The sequence below is a fragment of the Aulonocara sp. 'chitande type north' Nkhata Bay genome, linkage group LG12, assembly GCF_057382095.1.
Source record: "Aulonocara sp. 'chitande type north' Nkhata Bay isolate Kocher_YH1m ecotype deep benthic linkage group LG12, A_spYH_male_GT1.1, whole genome shotgun sequence".
In the NCBI taxonomy this organism is placed as follows: Eukaryota; Metazoa; Chordata; class Actinopteri; order Cichliformes; family Cichlidae; genus Aulonocara; species Aulonocara sp. 'chitande type north' Nkhata Bay.
The window spans coordinates 13,449,440-13,469,202 of record NC_141355.1 but is presented as its reverse complement, the minus strand read 5'-3'; the positions used below and the strand labels follow the sequence as shown (position 1 = coordinate 13,469,202).

The 19,763-nt window shown below is 41.1% G+C and overlaps 1 protein-coding gene across 4 annotated transcripts in view; it reads left to right on the top strand.

The window, feature by feature from the left end:
- The window catches only part of ncor2 (nuclear receptor corepressor 2), a 91,495-nt gene that overhangs the window by 25,110 nt on the left and 46,622 nt on the right, over window positions 1–19,763 (top strand). For all 4 annotated transcript variants that reach the window (XM_086313626.1, XM_086313625.1, XM_086313624.1 and 1 more), the window contains exons 4-6: window positions 2,914–3,091; window positions 6,724–6,906; window positions 13,981–14,094. In XM_086313626.1, coding sequence (XP_086169752.1) covers window positions 2,914–3,091; window positions 6,724–6,906; window positions 13,981–14,094 — 475 coding nt within the window. The remainder of the gene's footprint in view (window positions 1–2,913; window positions 3,092–6,723; window positions 6,907–13,980; window positions 14,095–19,763) is intronic.

Below are 19,763 nucleotides of genomic sequence, written 5' to 3'. Positions count from 1 at the left end.
CTGTATAAATGGGATTTAATTAGGTCATCGTGATAAAACAAGCCTGCTCTGAGTCTTGTCTCTAGCCCACAGGATTAGTGTTGTCCTCTCAAATTCGTTAACTGATGGCGTAATTTTTGACCACGGACCACATCTCTCTTAAATGTCATTTTTATTTCCAAAAACGTGAAGGAGAAAACGACAAAACAGGAGTGTCAACGCTTCAGGGTGAGCTGAGGCTAAAATAATAAACAAAAACTAAGCTAAGCTCCGATGCCCATGTACATTAACTCACAGAAAAAGAAGAGAAAACAGCACTTCATTCTCAATACTCATACTTAGGCGTTCAGGGAAGCAAGTGAGCCTCTCTCGCCATTGGTTCTGTGGGCTCTGCGTATAGGGTGGGTTTACAGGCTGGAACCGGTCACCCAGGAGCTGTACATCAGCACACCAATCACAGATGAGCACCTGCACAGTCGAATTGCCATACATCTGCAACGTTAACAGTTTCCATAATGCAGCGCGTTGTTCAGAAACTAAAACAAAGACAACAGTTGTAACAATGCAAAATGAGATTGTTAAGCATTCCAACACTGGCTCTAAAACCTGCCTATAATGTTGCCATAAGATGGTCTGCTTTCATTCTGCAATTATATGGGGTCAAACTGGCATTTCCGTGCAATCTATTTCTGATTATACAGCAATTAACTGTGACAAATCAGTGAAAATCACATGTGTTGCTGTTTACATAGTTAAAATGTGAATTTACTTCTATTACATTTGCGGTTAGCAACCTTCCTTTTATATAAGAACTTGAATACAGAACACAACCAGCTGGCAGCCAGTGGAGAATAAGTTGTGCTTATTGATAAAGACTCATTCAGACTGATGGTGACATGTTTGCATTCTGCATTTATAAATTAGATGGCAATTATTTTCATACCTTTGCAGTTACACTCAGAGAGTTTCAGTCAGTCCAGTTTGGACTGTAACTGAAGCTTGAAGTTCTCTTCTTCCATGGCTTACTAACATGCGGGGTTCAGTGCTGGGTCTGTTATTTCGTTTTGTTTTCTGTTTTCTTGTGTTCTGTGTTATTGTGGGCGCTTTACATTGCAATATGAAGTGCCTTAAGGCAACAGTTGTTAGGATTTGGTGTCTTAAAAATTAAACTGAATTTTCTTTATTTTCTTCTTTAGTGGGTATCATGAGTATTGTTGCACAGATTGTGGACATTGTTTACTGGGTTAGATGACCCATCTTTCTCATATTCAAGAGAAAATGGTGCAGGCAGACTAGCATGTTCTAGGGAGCAAGCTCATATTACCCTTATTTTATACATACTTTACACTGGTCTCAGTGGATTTTAGAATTTATTTCAAAACGCTTGTATACAGACCACTAAATGGTCTAGCTCCAGCTTTGGGCCAATGTGTAGTTGGTGGCATTTAATGTAAATTCTCTGCGGAGTCTGCATGATCACAAAACATGGGCAAGCTTTTGGATTGTTCAACATCTACCCTCACAGTCTATTTATAAAATATACATCAGTTGAACCCAAGTGGATGTGGGAATTATGAGGTTTTAAAACTGAAGAGTAGCGGGACAGAGCCTTCACTCAGTGGCAGTTATGGAGTAGTCTTTTGCTCTGGTTTTATGACTGCCAACTTTGTAAGTTTTTTTTTTTTTTTTTTTTTAAAAGGAGAGCAAGAGATTCTGTTTGATATTAACTGCCTTTAATTGTTTACTGTAGTTCTATTTCATTCCGTGGTTTTGCCTTGCTACTAGGGCAGCACGATTTTGCATAAAATGAGAATCACGATTTTTTGGCTTAGAATTGAGATCACGATTCTCTCACGATTTTCTTTTCCAGTATAAATATTTATTGCACTTATTAACTGCACATCAACTTCGTAACAGTTGAGACTAAACATAAAAAAAACAAATGTCTCACGTTTTGTTGTTGCCGCTAAATGTTGTACTGCTTGAAATTCCGTCTCCACCGTTGCTGACACTGCGTGTATAGAGCAGGTAGTGCAACAATAGAAAAATAGTTGTGGGACGGCACTGTGTAGCGTTTGTCTAGGGTGTTGATCATTTTCCTAAATCCCTCGTTTTGATGGGAGTCAGGTGATAAGTAATAGCCTCTAATTTCTTTGTGCCTGCGGGAGTTCGACGGGTATAGGGAAGCGCTGTATAAGGTTCCCGTTATTGATGTTTGGGTGGTTGACCGGGACGGATTTTCTCCTGTCACTTTCTCGTCATCCCTGACGTGCTCTCCGTTGTTTTTTCCCCTGCTAATTTTAGCATCAGACGGCACAGCTTCTGGATCACGTGGTATAAGGCTCCGCCCTTGTCATTTGTTGAACAGGAAGAGTGAGCGCTTGTTTTCATGCAGAGTACGTCCCGGATCAAAATGCGGCACAATCGTCGTCGTCTTTTTTTTTTTTTTTTTTTTTTTTTTAAATCGTTGTCATTTGGAAATGAGATCGCACATAAGTATGAATCGAGATCGCGATTTTTCTAACGATTAATCGTGCAGCCCTACTTGCTACTATATTTTAATTATCTGGTATAGAGCAGGTTTTATTGTGTGTCTCTCCAGTAGTTGTATTTATTTTTATACTGTTCTGTTGTAGAGCACTTTGACTTCATGTCTGTGCAAATTACCTTTATAAATAAGCTGTACTCACTTAACACAAAACCAACAAGGCACTAAGTCACCAAGACATCTTTAAGTGCCCTTTCGTATGTGGCACCTGGACTTTAACACTATCATTGGTCCTGTGCGTTTCAAGATGGAGTCACTATGTCTGTGCAAGAACAAGATATCAAGGAAAATGTTGCTTTTCATCAGTATCGGTTTTTTCCTTCTATAACATTTTGTACTTTTTCTTATCTGCTGCATTTGTTTTTGTTTTTTTTTGTCTTTTGCAGAGGACAGGAGCAGCATATCCGCTATGAGCACATCTACCTAACAGAGCCCACTGGCCAATCAGAGGTGGAGTATGCAGATATCAAAAGGCCTCGTTTAGAGATGGGACCAGAGTCTGTGATGAGGCCTTCATCCCACCGCCCGCCATTGCCTCTGGGAGGGCCTGAGGACATGACAAAGGTCAGTAGTTGGTATGAAGTACAGTAAAAGTGCCAGCAAGCGAATGAAAACAAAAAACATTCGTCCTTGACTTTGCTGCTAATAACAATAGAAGAAAGCCATGCTAAATGCAAAATACAGGGCTAGATGTAAAACAAAGTTTTTCAATTAACACAATCAGTATTTTGGGAGTTTGCTGTATTACCAAAATGATATTCAACAATTATGATTTTCCTTGAAAAATAACACACACACACAAAAAAATCATCCTAGAAATCTGTTTTTTATTTGACTCCTTCAGAGCCCCAGAGGATGTTATTAGACACACAGCCGAGGTTGTAGAGAGAGATTCAGCATTGTAGCTAAGCTGGCTCTCTGTGAGCAGCAGTAGGAAGACTAAGGTAGTTGTGAAACAGCAATTAATAAATAATAGAGCTGACCTAGATTTCAAAAGACTGAGCACGAAACTGTGTGAACTACAGATCAAAACGACTTGCTTGTGTGTAGAGCTGCTGATGAGGAGGTGTTCCTGATTTTACACAGAGTGCTTCGAACTGCCAGGGGAGGCAGCCAGCCAAGGAATGGTAAATAGATACAACAATAACAGATGGCACAGGGGAAAAAAGACAGACTCTTAGGCTAGCAGGGAAACATTCAGGAATGCCAGCAATTCCCCCTTAGAGCGGCAAGGGCTGGAAACCCATTATGTAAGTGATGTCAGATGCAGTCACTGTGTGGAACAAGTGCACCTAATGATACTGAGTTAGAAAGGGAGATGCGGCTGAAATGAGGCAAAGGGCAGATGTAGGGAGATGCAGATAAAGGGTAATAGAGGAAAATAAGAGTAAAAGGCTAACAGTAAAAAGGGAGTAGGCCAGTAGTATCAGACAAAGCTGATGGTTACAGCATGACTCACATGGACTGAGAATCAGAGGGACAAAGGCAGCATGTTACAGTAAACCATTGTTCAATCATCCTGAATTTGTGGTTTTTGGAAAGAAAATGAAATATAAGGGAGCATAAGAGTGAGACATTAGGAGAAATCATCTTTACAGGGATGATCTCAGAGTTCACTGGCCTTATATGGCTTAAAAATGAGCATTGCTGTTGATGTTATGAAATATTTATGGCACTGAAGGAATTCACATGTGACAAAGCTGACTAATGCACTTTCCCCTCTCTCGCTCTCTCTCTCTCTCTCTCCCGTCTTTAAAAAAATCTGAATGACAGCCATTCTCTCCTGGCAGATTAATGCCGGTCTCCCGTTGGTGCCAAAGTTGTGTATAATACAGAAGTGCACTGCGTGTGCTGTGGTTTTCCCATTGAGAGCATTCAGTGACTTTACTTGAGGTCTCGACAGTACATGGGAAGGAAAAACAGTGTCATTGCTCCACATGATATTTTTCAAAGGCATACTGGGTATTGGAAAAATTTGTTTGAGTATTTTCTTATAAGGTTTCTGCTTCTGTTGCGTGTGTGCAATCCTTTTATTCTGAGGTTTATCACAGAAAGCAGTAATATGTTGGTTAGCTTGACGCACCTTTGATAACCGGGATTGCTTTGAAGGAGGAGGGAATGATATGATTTGGCTTTTGCACACGTGGTGGCATTAGTAGGATTGTGTTTGTGGGCTCTACCATACTCTAAGCCTTGCTAGCATCTGTGAATAAATAGAGTGGTTAGTTGTTAGGGCATCCAATTAAACAAAGTGCTGTTTGGCATTGGTGTTATATTAGGTGCAAAGTATTATAATGACATTCACCTTTGACATATGTGAAAGTCATGTTTCAGTCACATCGGTTTCAGTAGGTTGACTCTAGCACTTTCTCAATCTAGAATTGAGAAAGTGAACTCTGAACTTAGCACGAGAACAGGATGTCTAAGGCTTCACATCATGCTGAAGAGTGTGAAACGGTTAAGCTATAAGCTATACTGGACTGGGCTTAGCAATTGAACTGTGACCTTTTCACACAATGTCAAAGGTCTAGGAACTCTTGACGTACCGCTTAACCAAAGAAAGGATAGCGTAGGGAGCAAAATCAGAGGGAGAAGTTGATTTGAAAAATGTAGTTTTGTCATATCATCGAATCCCATCTGGATAAACAAGGTTTCTAACTCAACTATTTCGTTTGCAGCTGTTGAAAGTTATTATAGTTGAGAGATGTTTTTTGGACAACATGAGTATGTCCTGTAGTTTACTGCTATATATGGTGAGTGCTTTGTTAGGGCTATCCTAGGATTTCATCATTAAGGACAGCGCCTGAGCATCCTCTGGCACTGACATTTTCAATCACAGCAGATCTGCAGGGCTGTAATGCCACCTGCCTGGTCCAGATTAGCCTACTTACGTAACCTTCATTTCAAACGTTTAAAAATAACACAATACAAAACCCAAGTTGGATAAACACTAAAATGTGTGCATATATTCAAAAAGTAGGAACATTCACAAGCACCCAGATCTTTGGCCCAATTGTTATTGAGAAATGACAGCCAGCTGTTTTTTTTGTTTTTTTTTTTTTTTGTTTTTTTTTTCTTTCCTTCCTCTAATAATTGTTGATGTATTTTAGACATAAAAAAAATGCATTGCTCTTGTTCAGGCAGTTATAATAGTTTGAGTGTACAAGGGTGTTTGTCCACATAGCCAAAACTTTGGTGTAGAGATCACACAATTTTTTTTTGTGTTTGTGTGCACAGAGAATAAAAGTACTGTAGAGATTTTTTTCCCCCTCCCTGCTTCTCTCTTTTCCTTTGGCTGCAAAAAATGCTGTGAATACTTGTATGAGGCACGCATTAAGGACTGGTATTTCCATTACGGCAGAAAGCCAGAAGAGTAACAGTACGGAGGCTTGACATACTGTCTCTCTATATAGCAATAAACTAATATCATTAACGTAACACACTTAACTCTGTCAGTTCAGTGTCAAGTGGTTTTCTAGTGCAGTGACTTCAGACGAGCTTTCACAGTAGCTCGCTGCACTCAGCGCTGTGGGGTGCTAATATTAGCTGCTTGTGCTGTTTGAAAGCCAATCTGCATAGCAGTCCCTCTCTTTGTGTAGCCAAAGAGCTACAGAAATGGATACCAATGCAGGGCCACAAACGCTGCTCAGTTAATGGAGATACCTCTGTTGTTTTTTTTTTGTTTTTTTTTTTTTGGACTGACTCACATCATTTCTACTTTGCTGGTTAATGAGTATCACCAGAATTTAAACCTCCCGCACATCCACTACCAATCTGATATCTCCCAAAGTGTCGTCACAGCAACAAAAATGGAGTGAGTTTGTATTTTTAAACAGTCTCTATTGTGCCTAAATCTGGTGAGAGAATCTGTGTGTTCACGGAGCCAATGTGCTGTCATTTATTCACTGGCATGTGCTATTGATGTAAAGGGTACACGCACTGTTTGGATGATGTTTCTTATAGAGTGGCCTTGAGAAATGGAAGGCGTGGGAGGAAACCTACAAGGTCGTTCTCTATAAAGAGCTTCTAGCAACAGCTTTTATGCTTGTTGTTTGTGAGGGCTCTTTTTTCTGACCTTCTGGCTATAACATTGTATACACGTGTCACACTACAAAAACCCCATTTGCTTCATTCTTACATCTTTTATATGTTTTACATCTAATCATGACACTGTGCTCTCTGTTGTGCTTCTGTAGGATCGCGGAAGCGCCATTGGGAAGCTGGAGCCCATCTCCCCTGTAAGTCCTGTCCATATTGATCCTGACTTGGAGCTGGTTCCAGCTCGGTTCTCCAAGGAAGAATTGATTCAGAACATGGACCGTGTAGACAGGGAGATCAGCATGGTGGAGCAGCAGATTTGCAAGCTTCGCAAAAAACAGGTGTGTAAATGTACAGTTCTGCTCTTAACTTTGAGGATATACTGGTTACAGAATGTTGCCATCTTATTAATGTACTAGCGTCACAAAAGTGTTGTAAGCTGATTTTAATCAGTGGGAACGCGTGTTCCAAGAATGTATTTGCCAGCTAGGTTGCAAAATAGTTTATCTTGTACAGCAATGAAGAAAAAGCTTCACATTCTTTCCTTTTCAGTCAGTATGACACATTTACGTCTCATATTCAAGTCAAGTCAAGTTGGCTTTATTGTCACTTCAACCATATACAGTTAGTACACAGTGAAGCGAAACAACGTTCCTCCAGGACCAAGGTGCTACATGCAACATAAATTTACAACATAAATTAACAGAAAACACTAAACTAGCTAACTAAGAGGCCTAGTTAGCTGGCTAGCAGAGACAAGACAGACTGACCTAACATAAATTACAACATAAATTAACAAAAACTAACTATCTAGGGAAGCCTTTTTTTTTTTTTTTTTAAAACAGACAGCAGACAACAAAGTGCACGTGCAAATGTGCAAACAAGAGCAACAAAGTGACAGTGTGACAAAAAAAAAAACACAACGTAACATAATAATAAGGTTTTGTGATGGTGAGTTGAGGTAGTGGAGGAACAGTAAACATTCCTTAGTGTAGCAGCAAAAATTAGGAAGTAAAGAAGTTAGTGCAAAAAGTCCAGTAATAATATTGTGCAAAAGAGCATTTACAGGTTGGTGTGTACGATATTGGTGGTGTAGGTCAGTGTGTTTGCGCTTGTGTTGATTAGTCAGTCCAGTCTCAATGTTTTGAGGTAGTTGAGTTAAGCTGAGTGATTTTGTGTGTGTGTGTGTGTGTGTGTGTGTGTGTGTGTGTGTGTGTGTGTGTGTGTGTGTGTGTGTGTGTGTGTTATCAGTCCAGTCCCATTTTGCTGAGGAGACGGATGGCTTGTGGAAAAAAGCTGTTGCACAGTCTGGATGTGTGTGCCCGAATGCTTCGGTACCTTTTTCCAGATGGCAGGAGTGTGAAGAGTGTGTGAGAGGGGTGTGTCCGATCAGCCACAATGCTGGTGGCTTTGCGACTGCAGCGTCTGGTCTAGATGTCCTCAATAGAGGGGAGAGAGACCCCAATGATCTTCTCTGCTGTTCCCACTATCCGCTGTAGGGTCTTGCGGTCCGATATGGCACAGTTCCCAAACCAGACAGTGATGCAGCCGCTCAGGATGCTCTCGATATTGCAATCATTGTTACCTTCCTAGATTACAAAATATAGTTTCATGAAACTTAAAATTAGATTGTAAATAATTATGCAGGGTTTCCCACAAAAGTGGATTCTGTTTGTGATGGTAACTGCGTGGTGGGTTGCCGTGTGCATGTCGCTTTTACCTGCTCTTCTAGCTCCCAAAACAGCATATTGGCTGCTGCCCTCTTCCTTTTCCTCCTCCTCATAACCTACTTCTTTCTTCATTAGCTATCTCTTTCTTTTGCTACTTCTGCTGCCACAGCAACCCTGGAAATATTTTAAGCACATTATGGTACATGATAATCACATGGGGGAGACATTTCTGCTTTCATTTAAAGAAAATTCTATAACCATTTAAAGATTTTGGGAAAACTCATTGAGTCTTTAAATTTTTTCAGTATCCATGTGAGTTAAGTTAAACATTCCACACATAATCAGTCGTGCGGGTGAGATATTTTGTGCGTAGAAGTTCAGTAGAAACTGCTGTGATGTCATTCATGTGCAGTCATCCTGCATTCATGCTAATAAATCACACTGAAATTGGGTTAAAGAAAAAAAGTACTGAACTGTTTGTCGTGCTTGTAGAAGACGTTGCCAGCACTTGCATGCGCCTGTGTTGAGTTTTCTTAGTGTACTGTCGTGTTTGTTTGAAATAATTGGTTTTCCAGTGTGACTTTCCCTGCCAGGCTTCAGTTGGCATCAAAGCAATAAAGTCTTAAATAGTCTTTGCTGTGTTGTAATCACCACATTTGAGCTTGTAGCTGTTTTTTGCTTGGTGTGCAGTGATTATATACACAAACTACACCAGGCTTAGTTCTCTTCACTATTTAATTTGGGACAAAAGTAAGTTGAAAATGTATATGGAGCTATATATAACAGCTTCTCTGGGGGAGGAGTGAGACTATGGTGAGGTTTTGTGTTTGTCTGCACCACTTGTATGCTGACCACACCACTTCCCCTTTGGCTTCCTTCCATGATCAGTGATGAAATCGTATGGTCAAGCTTGTTCTTTTTACTGAAATTGTTCTGTCAACATACATGTGATAGTTTGTGTGGGGTACGGTTTTAACCCTGTGAAAGTGTGTCACATGTACTCCCGGAGACACCTGCTGTAACGAGAGCTACCACAAAATAGGGTTGAGTACTTTGCCAGATGTTTATATGTTTACGTGTCTGTGGTTTCTGTTTATAGTAGCGTGTAAAAGCCTTTATTCACCGCTCACTTTTTCATATTTTGTTATGAAAATAGGAAAGATGTGTAGGATTTATTGAAACATGAAAATATGCGTGGAAAGTATATGACGCAAAGAGAGTTTGTACAACTCGAACAAGCTTGAGGTACAAGTGGTATGACCACATTTATTCTTCAACATAGCCTGAACTCTTTTAGGCAGGCTTTCTACTTTAAGTAGTCTTCAGCAATAGTTCTCCAGGCTTCTTGAAGGGACAGTAAAAGCTCTTCTGTTGTGTTAAAATGATTTTGCATTGCTCTCCGGTTTCCTCCAATTTTTAAAAGGCACACTGCTGGGATATGCCGAACTTTTACTTAAGTTTTTTGTGCAAAAAACTTAATTTTATGTTTGACAAACTGGATGCTGGTAACAAACTGACTAAATATGTTCTTAAAATTGGTTCTTCGCTAAGTTGTAGGTATGACACAATACTGGTTCATCCATTGAGTTAAGTTCCTGGTTTATGCTTGAGTGATTCATAGGTCTGTGCTAAGTAGCGGGAGTGAAAAAGCAGCAAATTGAAAGACCCTCAGAAAGTCATGAGAGCTATTGCTCAACAGTACTTTAATAAAAAGAAATACAAGAAAGTCTGGGTTGGAAGGAAAAAATACAAAAATGAGAGTGGCTCAAAACTTTTGCACAGCGCTCTAAGTAACGCAGTCAAGCTGACAGTAAAATGATGGCCCTGACATCAGAGATGAGGGTGGTCTGAGACCTCATTGGTGTCACCGCTGATGTAATCTCATCACAACATGTCCTTTAGTTTGTCCTGTTTTTGCCACACTAACATAAATCAACTATTGCTGTAAAATTTGCTGGCATGAACAACACGACTGCTGAAACTGAGAACTGCCTCCTTTCTCTTTTTTTTCCAAATTACCACAAGAACCAAAATGAAGCCAGCTATTGGATTTCAACCTTGGTGTCGAACCTTTTTAAATGATGGAGAATCTGAACTCAGCTGCTCACCAGCATAAATCAAGATCCCTCCCCTCATCATCGTCGCTTAATACACACAGTATTTTTTATGGATATTTTTACAGTCCGGCTCTCTTCGAGCATTAAAACATCTGGACTAATTAGGTGGCATGCTAAAACTTTATTAAAAGGTTTTGGCAGAGTTGGTGAATGGGTGGCGGTTAAGGTTTAGGTTACAGCCAGCATGATTCATGTCAGCCAAGCTCAGGATGGCTGTTTTATTTTATTTTACTTCATGGTGGGTTTGAACAGGGAAGGGGGCTCTCTGTGGGGATGTCTGTTTGCCTCACCAGATTCTTATCCAGGGCTACAATGGCAAAAGATGATCCGTCTTATACTCCTCTCAAGTAGATCCTCTGGAGGCTTCCTTTCTCCCCTTTCTGAAGCCCCTGTCAGGAGATCAGAAGGGGGAGTGGGGAGGGGAACGTGGCTGACTTAACTGGTAGATACGTTGTATGGTCAGCAGCACTTGGTCTATTCTTCCAGATAACTTATAGCTGAGTACACTTCTCCAGTTTCTGTCTCCATCTTTCAGACCCATAGACTGAATCTTATTGAAATAAGGTAAACAGGAAGTAAGATCTCAGCTCTCTTTTGTGTCTTTTATAGACTTTGGGAGGGTGTCAGAAATGCAGTGTTGGGGAGTAACGGAATACATGTACCGCCGTTACGTATTTAAAATACAAAATATGAGTAACTGTATTCCGTTACAGTTACCGTTTAAAAAGGTGGTATTTACAATACAGTTACTTTGTTGAAATTAATGGATTACACGGCGGTACTTTCCTGTTTCATATTGTGGCGGGTCAGGACTGTTTGGGTTTGACAGCTACGTTCTGTTGTTCCAGGTGGCAGCGTTACGTTGCCATGGTTACAGGGTGACGCTCTTTCTCTGCGTGTTTCCTGGGTGAGAGAGTGGCCTTTTGTTGTTGTTGTGCTAAGCTAATAGGCAGAATGCTACATGCTCTAAAGAATGTAGCCTCATGGGCAGTGTAGTCCGTGCTGCAGGGAGAATGCACTGCCATACCCGTTATGTGTCTGTGAGCGCGAGGAGGGAGAAAAAGGCGAGTGGAAAACTACGAGTTATCATCGAGCAGAAACAGGAGCTGGAAGCATGTAAATATAATAATAACCACTGCAGCCAAGAAGAGTGCCTGACGAGCCCAGCTGTAAGTAAGCTATTAAGACTCAACTGTACGCTGTGTTCGTGTTTTCCTCTGAAACAATACCGTATTTCCCGGACTACAAAGCGCACCTGAATATTAGCCGCACAAGCTAAAATCAGGGGAAAATCCTGTTTTGTACATACATTAGCCGCACCTGACCAAAAGCCGCAGGTGTTTCAATGTTGACTTATCATATGTAAGAGAATATGCACAAAGGGAATTGTCAGGAAAGAGATGGCTGTTTGGAGACACACCCCTTTTATTAATATTTTGAAAAACAAGTTATGGGTACATATTTGCACATGTAGTACATAACAGTAACCTACAGCACACCAGAAAAATAGATTCGGACTACCTTTTAGGCTCAGGTGCAGTGACACAGCTTTAACAAGAAGAAAAGTCAGTCATTCACCACCATCTTTCTCTTCTTCCTGCGCACTAAAACCACCAAAGTCCTCTCCTCCAGTGTCGGATACAAACAGGCTCAGGATGGCTTCGTCATCCACTCTCCGCTTCTCTCCTTCGTTGTCACTTTCAAAACCAAAGAAATCCTCATTGTCAGTGTCGGAGTCCTCCTCTCCATCATGCAGCAGTCCAGCCCTTCAAAATCCGTTGCTGATCGTGGATGTTTTCACACTTTTCCACGCTGTCAGAATCCACCGGTGGAGTTGGGCATAACTTGCTTTTCGCAAGTTTATCGCCGCTCATCATCCACGCCTCCCGCTGAACGCGTAGCGCTACTTTGAAGTTTGTTTTTCTCGCTACTTCGTACGGCACTACGTTGCCTGGCGGACGGACATGTGACTAACATACCACTCTTGAACCCCGATCCTTCCGCCAGGCAACGTAGTGCCGTACAACAGCAGAACAAACAAAACAAATCGTCTTACGATATGACAAAAATCATGGACAATCCATAGAAAAGCCGCACCTGACTAAAAGCCGCAGGGTTCAAAGCTTGTGCAAAAAGTAGCGGCTTATAGCCCGACAATTACGGTAAGTTCCGTTGGAGCAGCCTTTCAACGCCTCTCTCTGTCTCTCGCTAGCAAAGTTGACCCAGACAACGAAGTAAAGCTATTTTTCGGCTACGAGCCCAACTCGGAGCCCGACATATTAGCCAGAGGTCCCTTTAATATGGTTTGGAGCCGTGGACCTTCAGTAATAGTAATAAATCACAGCAATAGTACATTCACGTAGTTTACCTGATTAAGACTTATGATGCTTTTTAAGTTGAGTTTCTTATAAGTATCAGACTATACTTGCTGCTGTATTAGATTTTTGTCAAGCTTTTACTGAAAGTCTGTCCTTGGGTCTGACTCTTTCAATGTAGCGATTGAAAAGAAGCAGTAAATTAAATGCAACAGTCCTTGTAATCAGATTTTTCTCCACCTTGCATCTCATCTGTTGATACAAGTTTAATTTGGACACTTGTTCTTATGGTTTAATAGTTCAGAGTTTAAGCACTACCTAACATATCTCAGAAGGAGGACAGAAAACTAAATTGTGATTGGATAATTTAATCAGGTAATTTTAAGTATTTGGAGTTTAAGAACAGGCTAACGGTTAATTTCTTGCTAACTAGCAAATCACTGTTAGACACAGACTTGGATGACTGGCACTGCTGAATAATAAGAAGGAAAACGGTTGTTCATAGGTCGATTCTACATATGCAGCATGTCCTATTTAAAAGTGAATTTGTTAAGCTCCAGCTTTCTGTGTCGTGTTTTAAGTGTCTAAAAGTGTTTTAATAGCTTTAAGCTCTTCGCCGCCTTCCGTTTTCAAAGTCAGAAGGAAGTGGCTGTGTCCACATGCTGCATATTGGTGTCATAAAGTGTGGGCGGATTAATTATCCTGACTGGTACATTTAGCCTCTTCCACATATGGGTAGAATGCACAGTTTGAATAGCAGTCCCCCTTTGGTTGCATTTACACTTTGCTTTTCCATTTATGATTTCTGCTTTTCTTTCTATAAACTGGTTAGCTTCTTTCTGAATGCCAAAATGCTCCACAGTAGTTTCCTTAAGTCCTCTGGTTCTGTAGTGTAATCACAAGTAAAGCTTGGTCACCTGCCAAGATGACTAGTAGGTTAAAGAACTTCCTCTGTTCCAGTATTTGTCTGGTGTTGTTTTTCCACATGTTCATGTCATTATTTCTCTCTTTTCTGTCTGTCTCTGTCTCTCTCTTTTTTTTAGTCAATGGATGTTCAAGCTACACACCAGGCATTGGCTCTGTTTACAAGCTGTTTTGGTAACTCTTTGATTAACTAGACCCTGGGGTGCTAATAGCTATTACAGTAAATAGGACAGTTAATGCTGTCCCTGTTGGAGAGCTAGAGAAGGACAGCTGATCTAATGCACACTGTCTAACCTCACAGCAGAAACCTGTGAGCCGCAGGTCTTCCTTGAAGTCCAGGGCCCTATTTTAAGCATTAACTGTCATCTTTGTTTACACGCACGTTACAGCAACAGCTGGAGGAGGAGGCCGCAAAGCCCCATGAGCCAGAGCGACCCATCTCGCCACCACCAAGTGAGGCCAAGCACCGCAGCCTGGTGCAGATCATCTACGATGAGAACAGGGTCAGTGGAATACACACACACACACACACACACACACGCACACACCTTGCATTTGAAATAGTTTCACTTCATTTTGACTATATTTATCAGCACAAGTAAATAATAGTGGAGGAGGGCAACCGTTTCCTCATGTTTGGGTGGTTTTTGGCTGGTGCACGATAAGCCCCTAAATTAAGTTGTGCTGTCCTCTGAACATTCTCTGATGTGTGATGTATGCTAATTTTGAGATGAGAAGCTGCTCAGAGTTTGAAAATAGTTTCTGTAAGCTAATCTAAATTGCACAGCAGGTGTAGCTTTAAAGAAACCGCATAACATACAAGTAGTCTATAGTACTTTTGTGATTTTCATTAATACACTTACACCATAATCAAAGTGTGTGTTGCTCATGGTGGGTTTATACAGTCTGCAAGAATGTTTCTTTTTCTTTTCATTGTGATCTGTCGTTTTTAAATACCTTATTTGATTAAATTCTTGAAAAAAAGCCCAACCCTAAATTGTGTAACAGAGACGGTGAGTGTCACAGATGCGTCTCATACCTGTTCTCTAGTCTTTAATGTCAGGCAAGGCAGAACGACTTCCTAAAGGTCAGCATAGCAAGTATGATGAATTTACAGGTGTATGCATGCAAAAAAACCCAAACAAACAAAAAACATACACATATCAGGGAATGATACAAATGCACTTGTGTCTTTTATGCAGGTCTGTTTATGCAAATTCTCAATTCTTTCCAAAAAGAAAAATGAAGCAAAAATAAAAAAATTCATTAGAAAATGTGGCCAGTCTTATTTATTTATTTAAAAAGTCCAAATCAAGGCAATAATTATGTGCTGCAGAGAATGTTGTGTACAGAAGTCTATATTTGAAGTGATTCTCTGTGCTCTCGGTCCCTCTAGTGGTTGGAAGGAGGTTTGCACCTCCATTTTTTTTTATTATTATTTATTTATTTTTTAATAAAGTGGCATTTTAAGAAGGGAAGTCCTCCTTTCATTTCACTGTGCCCCCAGATTCAGGAAAAGAAGCTGGATTTAGGAACAGGTAAACAACTAATTGTTTGCTAACAAAGCAAATTTCAATATTGTCAACATTTCTGGCACATTCAAGGCACCAAAAATGAAGAATTGATCGTAAAGGTGTAAATTTTAACCCTGATTAAATGTCATTCAAAACAAAACAAAAAACCCAGTTCAGGGACACCCCCCCCCCCCCCCCCCCCCCAATCTTTGCTTGTTTTGAATCATCATGGGCATGTCAGTGTAGGGTCATCCATTCTCTGTGTTATTCAGAGTCCGTGTATGGAGGCTCCAGTAGCACAAAGTGACGTGTTGGTCGTAGCCCATGTCTTTTACAGCTACGTTTTATGTCCTTGCCTTTGGCTAAAGGCGGTATGTCGGACCGTTACACAAAAAACAAACCGACAAATCTTGGTATTGTGTGTCCTGGATCTGGCTGCAGAGCAGAACATTTTTGCGTCATTTGTTTGCCTTCAGGTTTTGTTTTTGTGCAGAAGCTTGGTTTTTAGAGAACAATCATTTTCTGCTAGTTCATGGCCACAAATGGCATTAAAAGCCCTTTTAGGAGAGCTGGGGTTGTCCTTCACAACAATTACTGTCATCAGGCACAGCCGACTCAAAGCATTTCTGCGAAATAGCAGGACATTGCTTAAGAGTTATCTGGATGTGTACAAATCGCTGACTTGTAGCGTTACCTCTGTAACACTTCCCACTTCCCTCTCACTGACTTGGTGTACTTTGGCCTACTGCCGACCCTCCAACTTGCTTTTGCTTCACCCTCCCTTTCTATAAAAAAAAAAAGAGCTTTTTTTTTTTCTTTTTAAATTTATTTCTATTTGTTCTCCTTCTCTATGAAGGAGTCTTAGGGCCATATTAAGAAATTATTCTATGTTTTGAGAATAAAGTCAAAATTTTGCGATTGAAGTCAAAATACTATTTTAGCTAAAATGTAGAGATTCCAGACAGCTTCTATACCCTCTACAAAATGCCTGGTGTTGATGATTTAGTAAAACAGATTGGACAGCTGTCTTATCTTGTGATACAACACGCATCCTTTTTATTGCACAAGGGTGTAACCATTGATATTCTTGCTATTTCATATTTTACAAATCAAGCCAAATTTTTATTTCTGGCTTATTTCCCTTCTGGCCAGGTGCAGCTTTCTGCACCATCTTTTCAGTGTCTTTATACTGTGTTTATGTGCTAAAAGAGAAATTTCCTTGTAACTAAAACGGAAAATGATGTAAGATTTCATGAACTCAACTACACAAGGCATTGTTTAGAGGGTCTTGAAACTGGAATCTCCACATTTCAACTTTTTTCTCAAAAGAGAATTTCACTTTTATTCAAGATAATAATTAAAATATAAAGATGATGATCTTAGAAAAGTGAAATTTAACATAATACAGTAAGATATTAAATGAATCCAGGTATTGTGATCTGAGGCAGTAAAGATATCATGCTGAGAGAAAACAGTTTTTTCTGGCTTGGTTTTAAATACTACATGTGAATGAGTGTAAACTCTACTCAGCCCAGAGGTGATAATACACTTGAAGGTGTACGGTTGCTTCTAGAAACGCCAGGAAATCTTAGAATAACTTGTACAGCCCCATCTTTTTTTGCAGACAACAGTTAACAGTAAATGGCCTGTTCTAGATAGAAATCATTTACGCCTGGCAACATCTGACTCAACGGCTCCTGGAGCGTGCGTGCGTGCGTGCGTGTGTGTGTGTGTGTGTGTGTATTAATGCACTCAAGCTCAAAGCACACAGAGCTGTGGAGGTTAGAGCTTGCGCACTCGAAATTTTTTTTTTTTTTTTTTTTCAAAAGCAAATGATATATCCTCAAATGTTTGCTTTTTTTTTTTAGAGGTTGCAAAATAACTTGCATCCTTTATGTCCCTCAGCTTTGGTGCTATACCCAATTTCAAACAAAAATAATCACTGGTAGGTGTGTGCTGAACACCACCTTGAGTATGTATTTTAACATGTCGCCACACACAGGTGTGTATTTAAGCATCTGTCTATTATTACTTCAGCCTCCGTGTACCCTTTTGAGCTCATGTCTTTGTGTTGTCATTTGTTCCTGCTACACTCTGCTCAGCTTTCTCATTCAGGGTTACAGCCTCATTTCTGCTGACAGCCCCCCAACTCTGGGGAAGGCTCAGCTCGGTTTCACTCTTCTCATATTTAGAACACAGACACAAAACACAACAGGAAAAAAGATCCTGTGTTACACTGGCTTGTGAAACTTGCATTGAGCTATGCTAAATTCTTTCATTATTCTGTGTTAAGTTTGCCCTCTAGGCTTTATCTTTTCGTACCTGTTTTTTAATTTTTTTTTTATTTATCTCCCCCCCCCCCCCCCCCCCCCCCCTTTATGGGAGTTTCACAGGTTTTGTGATTGTAGTCACATTACACCCACCCCACCCCCCCCCACCCCCCCAAAAAAACAAAAAAAAACCCCAAAAAAACAAACAAAAAACCACACTATTGTAGTTTTAGTTTGAGCTTATGACCTCCATCCATCCATCCATCTTCATCCGCTTTGTCCGGGGCCGGGTCGCGGGGGCAGCAGCCTAAGCAATGACCTGCTGGAGAAAATAGTTGATTTACAACTGCGCAGCCCTTAAGTCCAGTGTGCTACCACAGGGGAGTGTGATTGAAATAATGGAACCAGCTTCTCCGCTTCGGTTGTGTGATGGGCTATCTGTGGTAGACATGGATCGAGAGAGCAGTTATTAAAAGCATCGTCCCTCCCTCATGAAATAAGCAGAATAGTCTTGTCTGCTTCCCCTCCTCACTCTTTATCTCTGAACATGCCATTTCAAGTATTTTCATCTGAATGTGTGTTTCAAGCGGTTTGAGGTCAGAAATCATGCAGTCTTGTTCTCAAATTCGCTTAAAGTGTCACAGCCAGGAAATGAATATAAATCCTCGAGTCTCCCAATTCCCCTGAGGATGAAAGGCTGCTTTTAATAATTGCTGCTCATTAACTGCTTCTGTAGTGAGCAAGCTCTCTGAGGCAACACTCTGCAGCCTGTTACACCTACTCACTGGTGACGAGCAACAGGAATGAGGAAAAACTCTAATCAGACTGAAGGAAGAATAATAACATCCCGATACAGTATTTGCATTTGAAAGATATGTATGCTGTGCATATGTAAAGCATCAGTGCTTCTGCTTGCATTCATAGTAAGGGGAAATGCACGGTAGTTTTAAAGGTAGGACCTGTGTCATTTGGATTCCCTCTCAGGTGACCTACTTGTCAGCCTGTGTTGACTGAAGCTGAGCTGTGCTGAGCTTCTCTGGGGTCTCACTTTCAAGTCTGTTTGCATGAGTCTTGTATAAACTTAGGAGAAGGTCCCCAAACACCTCCTTTGCTACCTCTACAGTGAAGAAACATGATGGGAGGTGAAGCGTGTAGGCTCCATCACACACCCACCCATTTCTCCCACATGCTCCTCTCCATCCACCACCCTTCTTTGTTTTATACTGCCAATCCTGTCTGTAATAGCCCTTTCCCATTAGTACCTACTTAGGGTTTTCCATTACGTGATAACACCTGATACCATATATGCTTTTTTTGGGTACCTACTTGACCGCGGTTCCAAGCGATCCAGGGCGACTGGAAAATATGACATCGAAAAACTGTGTGCCACCAATTGGCTAGTCAGAGGCATCACACGATGAGTCATTAGAGCTTCTGCTTCACGAAAATTGAAACCGCCGGTTTTAAAACCAGGCGACAAGGGAAATGGCTACACGGAAACAACACGGTGGACACGAGTCTGAAAAATGCCGCAGGCCGCCCTAGTTGTCGTGTTCTTGTCGCATACAAATGACGTCACGAGACGTTCGGACCCCGCGCCACCTTAGGCGGTACTCGATTGTAATGGAAAACAAGTCGAGACGGGTTGTACCACTTCAAGTCGCGTTGAGGTAGTACTAGTGGAAAAAGAGCTGAAGCCCAGGCAGTTTAGATTGATCATTGAGGAAAATGAACTGAGATGTGAAACGGAGTGTGCAGCGTGCCACCAAGGAGGGGCTGTTTGATTAGGCTTACATAGTGGAATAAAGAAAAGCATGAAAAAGCACTGAGAGGAGCAGTCTGGGCCACTGCTTTCAACATTTGTCTAGTGGAGGGAGCTAAATATAAATGTATGGAGGAGCAGAGCAGCAGAGAGGTCACCCCGAGATGGGGGTGTGTGGGTTTTTTGTTTGTTTGGTTTTTGTCGTCTCCCCCCCCCCCCCCCCCTCCTTTTTTTCCCTTCTTTTTTTAACTGCCCAGCTTCATGCCCCAAAACCCCTCCTCTTGTTTTATGGTCCCTGGACCAGGAATTTTGTTTTTTAAGGGGTTGATGGCTGTAGGTAGCTCGGAGCTTTCTCTGTCTTTCATCAGATGTCTCTTATTAGATAAGTACCAAAGCCTTGTAGCCCCCACCCCTCCTTGTTCCTTGTGTTTTTTTTCTCTTCTTTTTTTCTGCTCTTTCTCTCCCACTCATTTTTTGTTCCACTCCCACTTGCTTTCCTGCCCGCCTGCTCTTCCTCTCTTACCTCTCTGCTCAGGGGTGGTGAGTAATCTTTTATTTTTTATCTGAGCGAGAGAGAGAGAGAAAGGGGAGAGGGTGCTGAGGCAAGGAGCTGCGGCCCAGCTTCA